The 8,732-nt window shown below is 43.5% G+C and overlaps 1 protein-coding gene across 2 annotated transcripts; it reads right to left on the bottom strand.

Moving 5' to 3' along the window:
• Positions 1 to 2,199: 2,199 nt before the first annotated feature.
• nkain1 (sodium/potassium transporting ATPase interacting 1) lies at positions 2,200 to 7,101 on the bottom strand. Of its 2 annotated transcripts, none has more exons than XM_034545198.1 (8): positions 6,665 to 7,101; positions 6,062 to 6,438; positions 5,100 to 5,237; positions 4,905 to 4,985; positions 4,328 to 4,525; positions 4,133 to 4,193; positions 2,926 to 3,007; positions 2,200 to 2,663 (listed from the first exon to the last, which is right to left on the bottom strand). In XM_034545198.1, the coding sequence occupies exons 2-8, from the start codon at positions 6,113 to 6,115 to the stop codon at positions 2,654 to 2,656; spliced, it is 624 nt and encodes a 207-aa protein (XP_034401089.1). In that variant the 5' UTR covers positions 6,116 to 6,438; positions 6,665 to 7,101; the 3' UTR covers positions 2,200 to 2,653. The 2 variants fall into 2 exon arrangements, with proteins under 2 accessions (XP_034401089.1, XP_034401090.1); XM_034545199.1 differs by having other exon boundaries at positions 6,769 to 6,810.
• Between the last annotated feature and the right edge of the window lie 1,631 nt (positions 7,102 to 8,732).

Below are 8,732 nucleotides of genomic sequence, written 5' to 3'. Positions count from 1 at the left end.
TGACAGCTGTACTGCTCTGTCTATGTGTTGTGCTTGAAAATACATTAACCTTATTAAACCTATGCTCTCACTATACCCCCTGCGCCCATTATCGGACCCCCTCCTTAATTATCTCCACAACCACATTGTTGTTTAACTTCATTTCACGTTGTCCAACACTGCAACCCTTTTGAGAAGACAACGGCTCTGTACAAAATAATAAAAGTAACCGTTAAGTAAGAAAGGTCATTTTCCAAGCTAAAACTGATCAAAACATATCTCAGAAGCTCCATGTCACAAGAGAGGCTGTCAGGTCTGGCCATCCTTAGCATAGAGAATAAACGTGCGCGCAGTTGAGATGTAAAGAGCGTGGTTAAAGACTTTGCACACAGATTTTTTAAAAGACGCGCACATGTGTATTCAAATGCAAACCTGTAGAAAGTAGCCTACCGGTGTATCAACTATATGTAGGCATATTTGTTATGTTGTTGTAACACATGTTCTGTTTGAGCTGTTTGATAGGCCCTAGCATATGTTTTGTTTCTGTTGGAATACATTTGTTCTCTGTTTGAGCTGTTTTTTCTGATTGAATAAATTTCCCTCAAAAGAAAAGCTTGAGTCCTGTTCGTTTATCTTTGGATAATGACCGCCGGACAATACATTATCCCTTACATATGGGGGGAGGGGGGGGCCCTCTCAGGGTTATTCTGCAGGGGGGCCTCATGTGTTTCCGTTACGGCACTGCTCACCAGAGTACATGTTTTTATATAATCTTCTTAACTAATCTGGCAAAAATTTAATTCTGTGCCCCATAATCCAGATATTAATATAATGTAATCAAAATTAGGAATGAAAGGTTCATTTTATTAAACTTTCAGTAAAGCCCAGTGAGACAAATGTGTCTACAGATGACAACAGAAGTAATATTTAACGTAGAAAGTGTATTTTTATTATTTCAAACTTCTCCTTACATCCAGTAAGGCCTTCGCCGCATACCTGTTTCCCTTTTCCCTCTTCATATCTCAAATTATATCTACAAAAACTATTGATCCTGATATTATGTTCCTCTCAGGTCTCCTTTATCGGCGTGAGCTGCAGAGGTGAGTGTAGTTTTTTGAGAGAGAACTAGCTGCAGATGGGTTAGACGAGAGAAGAAAAGAAACAGGTATGAAGTAAACCTTTGATGTGTACCCATCTTCCCCAAGCCCCTACCACCCCCTAATGCAACCCCCCTTTTCTAAATGGAACCTACAAAACAATCATTGGCTGGTTATTTACATGCACAGTTCCCCACTGCTGCCCCCATAGACACACTAATGCCTTGTCCCAAAGCCATCTGCATCCCTAGTCAATCGCATTGCATGTACAGGAGGCTGAATTTATTTTCCTGAAAACAAAAATTCCTGCAAACCACATTTTGCAGATACCCAGACCAGTAAAGGACGTTTGGGGAATTTTACATTTTCATTATTGTCAACAAATCCCATGAAAAGAGCAAAATCAACAATTGAATAATCCCCACTAACAGTTATTGTTTGTGCAGATAAAGCCTGATACTTCTCATTCCTCAGTGAAATGCATTTCTGTTCAAAAGTTTTTTTTTTTTTAAAACACATCCGTGAGCCACACGTGTGCCTTTATTCAGATGAAGCTGGCCACTGTAGTTTATTTTGAAATGATCCCAGATACAAGTACTCACGAGCGGAGCGCATGGAAATAGTCCCCGACAAGAAAACAGCACTATTTATGGCTGTTTTAGTGATATTTGCTTAAATATACGGTGCCCAGTTGATTTGTCTTTAGTCAATTTCTGTGACTCTTTATTTAAAAATTATTTCACTTCGAGGAACTAATTGGTTGGATTTGAGAGACACAAGCTGGTAAAGTTGGAAAGTTTTGAGAGACGCGTTGTTGGTTATGATGAATAATAAAATGTATGAAATATGGCCAGTTGGATCCTTTACGCAGTTCATCCCTTCTGTTCATACAGCTCTGTTTTACCGTCTCAGCAGGTCCGGTTGGTCATGTAAAGAGATTGAATTCAAACAGTGGTTTTAACGGCATGGCAGGAAGGACAGATGGCTCTGGGAATGGGAATCGTAAGACTGCTCTAGTTCGACATCACCACATTCTAAAACGACAACAGGTACGAGCCGTGCCTCCATTTATTATGTGCCCCCCCCCCCCCCCCCCCCCCCCCCCCACTCTCCACCACACAAACACACACACACACACACACACAAGCACCCAAAAAGAAATATTATCGGGGACACCAAGTGGTAAGAGTCCAGGGTGCCACCACGAAGCACCAGCCAAACACACACACACACACACACACTTGTGGGAGTGTTTGAGAGCTGGCAGTTTAGTGAAGTGTGTCTTCTGTGAATTGACAGAGGTGTCCCCAGCTCTTGTTCTCTGCATCTCTCCTCCTCCTCCATCTTATCACACCACCTGGCATGCTGGTTCTTCCCTGAGCTCTGTACATTCTATTCAGGGCTGCATTTTCTCTTTCTCAGACACAAGCACACATGCACACATGTCTCTCCCTCTGGGTGGGGTAAGTCCATTCCGGTAAACTGTGACACGTGGAGTGAGTGTAATCGAGGCAACCACAGCTTTCCATCCACTGTGACACCGTCAGGGTTTGTCCTGAAGGGGGCACCACCAACAGTTAACCAGCCCTGTGATGCAGAGAGGATGAGATCATTAAAGAAATGTTCATTTATGATGGCTTAATAAGAGTTGCGTACTGGGAAATGTATGATGCAGCGTTTCTGGAGGATGATCCACAGCAGGGATTAAACGTCTGCAGATCTTGGGCCACTGCTACATTGATTTCGATCAGCTCCAAACTTTTTGGGAGTATATCACTAAATCACTGGACTAGAAAAGTGTTCAAAGATCAAAAGGCGGGAAATGGAGAATATATTATTTATTACTCACGTGTAAAGAGGCTGCAGTTGCAGATGGGAGGACTTCTGTGGAGGCTGGTAGCCATATGAGTCAAAGCCACCAATGAAATCAACTTCAAAAAGAGAAAGAAAGAGATGAAGAATGACATCATTCCAGTTTCCCTTAAATCTGTATTCATTTATCTTTTGAACCAAGACATGAGGGGTATCACAATGCGTTCAGTATTCCTTTATTACAGTGTGAATAATCTGCAGAGGTGAACCGATACACCATCTCTCTCACTGCTTCTGTCACGGATACATTATTCTAAACTCTCTCAATCGATTCAGAGGAACAAACTTATGGTGCCGGCTGAGAGATCTGTTTTCTCCAGATGCAAGATCTGACATTTAAATAAAATGACTCCTGTGATGTTGTATAGTTGCATTTCTTTCTTTCGTGAGAAATATTGGCCATTATTAGTTTATTGCAGATGTATTGGTATGGGGTTGATATATTGGCCCATACAAAGCAAGAAACAGAAATAGTGTTTACAATCTATAGTTTGCCGCCCAAAAATGTCTTATAAATATCAACATAGATATTTATCCAATTGAAGGAGTGCTATATATTAATTTTGGCATCGGACACAAAAATCCCAAAACAGGCAAGCTATATAAAATATATATATATATATATAAAATTAAATTTAAAAAAAAATATATATATATATATATATATATATATATATATAGATACCTTGTGCTCATTGTCCTGAGCCACATTGATAAAAGAAAAAAAATATATATTGTAATTTATATGTTATCATTACTTAGAATATGCACATAATAATGACCATTGAGCTGTTCAGACATCACAGACATTAACTATGATGTCATATTCTAACTACCAGACTTAAATGAGTGACAGTGAAACACGCAAGGGGAAGAATCATTCAGACACACAGATGGCACACCCAAGCCCAAAGACAAGCACCAGACAAACGGACACTCTTGACAGTGGGAATCTCCTGGCAGACACCTCGAATACAGACAGATCAGATAGAGCGCTCAGATCACACAGATATCGCTTGCCATGACTCAGAAGGGAGAAATAAATAAGCTAACAGCGCTCGCATCCAAAGACGTGGCCCGCTAACAAAAAGCCTCTCAACAGTGTGACACAAGTGAACCTGATCGGCTGAACGAGGCGCTGGAATCAGATCAACAAGCTTTTAGGAGAAGACAAAAGCACTCACAGCTGTCCTCGTCATCCTGGAAGACTTTGCTCACGTAGCAGGCGTATACAAAGCCAAAAAGCTGTGAGAGAAGAGATGGTCAGAAATTAGGTGAGTGTTGTACAACACATTGAGCCACTGCCAACTTAAGAGTGCCTGAAGGTCGAGGGTCAGCGAACTAAAAAGAAAAATAATACTTAAATGTTAGATACATACCGCCAATAGGACCTGAATGGCCGAACTTAACACCTCTATGTACTGGTAGTCAAGGAGACACCCAGAGACAGTGATGACATGGTGGTCGTCAGGGGCCATGCGAGAGTCGAGCACTGGCGTTACCAGGCAACCAGGACCATGCTCCATCCACCACGAACGATGAAGAGATGTGTTGAACGTCATGAGAAAGTCCCTGTCCTGAAAAGACAAACATATGTGTTTTTATTCTCGATGTTGGTTTGGCTTTTGATTAAATGTCAAAATATCAGAATCAAGGGGAAAATATCACAAGCCGAAACTACACTGATATAAAACTGAAAGCTGAACATCTTCTGATTTAAGAAGCTGGAACCAAAGACTATATGACATTTCAGTATGATACATGATTTAAATCAGGGGTTCCCAATGTGGGGGTCAAGGCCTCGTTAAGGGGGTGACTAGGTACATATTGGGAGTCACAATCACAAAATTAGAGTTCATGCTTTCGTATTTTTTTTTAATACATAAGTGGATGATTTTAAATAAAGTATTCAAATGAAACAATTGGAGAACTCATAATTCTTCAGGTAGAACTCACCTGAGACAGGTTTCCCACTTCCAGGTAGAAACAGATAATAAATGAGTTCCAGCCAACCCAAAGGACCAGCCATACTGCATACTGCCAAACAGAGAAACAGATCAGTTTCTCAATGAGAGCAACTGCACACTCGTGCTGTATCAACTTAAAGTAAACAGTAGCTGTGCATCCTCAAAGGGTGGGGGATATACTCACAAAGATAAGGTATCTGAAACGAAACTGCACGGTGCCAAACATGCCCAAGATGACGGCCATAATGTGCAGGAAGTTGGCCAGGATGGGAGCCCATTGGTAGCCAAGGAAATCAAACACTTGCCTCTGAAGGGCTGCCACCTAGGGGACAGGGGGCGGGGTGATACACACACACACATTAGAAGAAACACACACACACCTGAGGACAAGTACAACATACATGGAAAACACAACACACACAAGATACCACTGTGTACACACACACACACACACAAATAAATACACGCACAGACAGTGACAGGGACACATGCATAGGTCTGCCGCAGTTGTTTCCATGGTAACTGCCTGGAGCACCAGCCAGTCCAGTGACTGTAAAAGAGGAGCACCCCCTAAAAGCTCCCCCAAACTAATGAGAATCTATGGGCCGAATCCTCCTGCCACACAACAACTCATCAGCCCAGCAAACAATAGCCCGATAACGAGCGCTCACGCTGCTGTGGTCCACGCCAGCATCATTCTCACTACAGGAATAGCTGGTACTGTCTCATATTACACACTTATTACATTTTAGAGGGATAGTCTCAAGCTATTTGTAGCCACAATGAGCAGTTAACTTTAAGTACAGAATGGAGACCAGATGGTGAACAGGGCCTCTTTGTCCCTCATGGTTTTGCTAGAATGGGACTATCACCCCTCTCTTTACAGAAAAGGCACCCTGACACCAAAGCTCACCCCTTGCCCTGATCCCTCTGCTTCAAAGACACACACACCCTGGCCTGTAATGTAGCATGGCACCCCAGCAGCTGCAGCTCAAAGCTTTTTTGTGTGTGTGACTGTACAGAAAGACTGGACAAAAATGTATTAAATGTGCGTGTGTGTCCATAGCACGCTGCTCTAATTATATCATCATGGTGAGTGAGAGGAGCCAGCTTTGACCACACACACACACACACACTCACACTCACCAACTGCAGTGAACATATCACCAGCAGCGTGCATCTTCCGTCGCACTTCCCCATCTTGGAGGGCTCAAGACGCGGCTTGGAGCCGCGGAGGCTCCGGGGGAATGACGGGTCCCCGGTCAGATCCAGACTGCCTGGCCGTCTCAGCTCACACCATTCCCGGCTGAATTGACCTGCCCAAGGCAGCCGCCTCCTGCTGTAACTCTGGTCTGACCCTTCGGCTCACAGCGAGTGACCCATCTTGGCCGCTGGTTTTTTTTTTGTCGGTAAATACCAATCGCGAGTAGAGGAGGAGTGGGGAAGGGTGGGGGGGGGCGTCCACTCCACACCGGCCTGATGCGGTCCGACCACCACCGACAACCGAATCACCTCGACCACACCTTCCGGATAGGGGACACACAAAGACACAAAGAGAGACGGAAAGCTGTCATAATGAGCCCCGGGCTGCAGACAGAAATGAGCATCATATGATACCGAATCACACGGGGTGTGTGTGTGTGTGTGTGGGGGGGGGGGGGGGGGGCGACCCCGCAGTGTTACTACAGCTAACGTTTGGGCTACATTAAGCAATCTGTTACGGACACAAAGCAGCCCGTTGTGACTCACGGTTTTCTAGAAACGGAAGAGTCCTCGTGCCCCCTGCCCACGTCGGTCCGGTCTTCGTTAACTGTTCGGGTAAAGGAGTCACGTTAACGGGCCGTTCTGCTCACCGGTACCGGGCTCCGTCGCTCCGTCTCGCAGCGTCTTTTGTCAACAATCGGTGCCGGGGCGGGCGCAAGAGGAGCCGGGGGGGGGGTAGAGAGCGAGAGAGAGACGAGGGGGTGGGGGCACTCAGTCACCGCGACCCCCTCGAGGAGGAGCTGCATGGATTCTGCAGACCCGCGTGCGTGCGCGCGGCCTGATCGGCAGTCCCGCGAGGCGTTCGAAAAGGAGCACAAAAGAAACGGGGGGCTCGCGGTGGTGGAGGAGGTTCAGACAGACAAAAATAACCGTCTGTATTCGTCTCCCACCGCCAGAGCGAGGAGAGAAGCGAGGTCCTGCCTCTAGTCTCCTCGGCCGGTTATTCAGAGCGGAAGAAACACAATTAACAGCCCGATTAATCCGAGCTGCTCACCACGGGCAGCGGAACAAAGTGAGCTTCACAGAAGCAGCGAGGATGAAAATGTGGCCGCTGAGCTGGTAATCGCGAGGCCATTTAACGATCAATGGAAAACAAAACATGTGTTATATCTAGTTTACGATCAAAATAGTATGGAAGCCCTTTTCTGCCACTGTAAGAAAAAAAATTAGGATCCTGTAAGTCATAATAATGAGATACTATCTCATTATTTCGACTTAGTGCCCGACTGAATGCGGGGCGTAACAGAGCAGAGAAGGGACGCATGGTGAAGAAACAGTGAAGCAGGTGAAGTAAAGATACGGTTTGAGTTAACACTGCTCTTGTCACTGTAACTGCACTATAACCTCTGCAGGTAAAAGCCAATGAGATGAGGCTAACGGACGCTCAACTCCGTGCAGAATAGCGATATGTTACGCTATTTTCACCGCAGTGTCTCGGTTGGTTTTACTCGTGACAAGAGTAGTGTTAACTCAAACCGTATCTTTACTTCACCTGCTTCACTGTTTCTTCACCGTGCGTCCCTTCTCTGCTCTGTTACGCCCCGCATTCAGTTGGACACTAAGTCGAAATAATGAGATAGTATCTCATTATAATGAGATAGTAAGTCGAAATAATGAGATAGTATCTCATTATTATGACTTACAGGATCCTAATTTTGTTCTTACAGTGGCGGAAATGGGCTTCCATAATATGGCCCCTTGTGTTTCTCAAATAAAAAAACGAAAGCATGCCTGTTCACCTTCAGCATGCAGTTACATCTTTTTTTTTAATCATAATTGAGTTTATTCTGCACTGTGCTGCATTTCTATTCCATTATGTTTTGTACCTGTGTCATTTTATTCCATTTGAACTTGTAAAGTAAAAAAAACAATTGTAATTCAAATAGATCAAGTGACCCATAATCAAAGCCCTACTTAGCCAAGTAAACTCATGTTCATTGAACAATTAGACTAGAGAGAAAAAAAACATGAATAGCTGCAGTTACATGCATGTAACTCTATATAGTGCTAATTAAACTCATACAGAGCTTGACAACAGATCAACCCATTCACCAAAAGAGGCAGTACCAAGATGGAGACTTTTTTTATGCTTTAAAGAAATACATGTATAGAAGTACTTGCCGTAAAATGTATTTATCTAAAAAGCAATAGTGCTCAGTTAACAATAGCCTCATTCCTTTGTTTAATGAACAGTTGACTTCATCCCTTTACTTTCCAACAAGACAACACTATTGAATAAGAAAATATATTAAAGTAAGTAAACTAGACTATATATTGATAACTATAAATAGTTGATAGTAAAAACTGGAACAAATAAGAATACGATAAAGTGTAGAATAGCATAATGGTTTGTAAACTGAGAGGCAGATTATGGTCCTTTTGAATAAAGTGCATTAATTGCTTGAACTTTTTTCACCTAATTTTCATTCAGAGCCCTTTAGCTCCAACCAGAGAGGATGGTCCAGATCGAAGATGAGTGTTGCTTTCTTTTGTCAAAAAGTGTTAAAAGGCGATTTATTGCACACCAAGAATATTTTGCTCAATTGATTCCTGT

This window comes from Cyclopterus lumpus, chromosome 11 (assembly GCF_009769545.1).
Source record: "Cyclopterus lumpus isolate fCycLum1 chromosome 11, fCycLum1.pri, whole genome shotgun sequence".
NCBI lineage: Eukaryota > Metazoa > Chordata > Actinopteri > Perciformes > Cyclopteridae > Cyclopterus > Cyclopterus lumpus.
The sequence above is the reverse complement of the archived record's forward strand: the minus strand, read 5'-3'. Positions and strand labels throughout refer to the sequence as shown.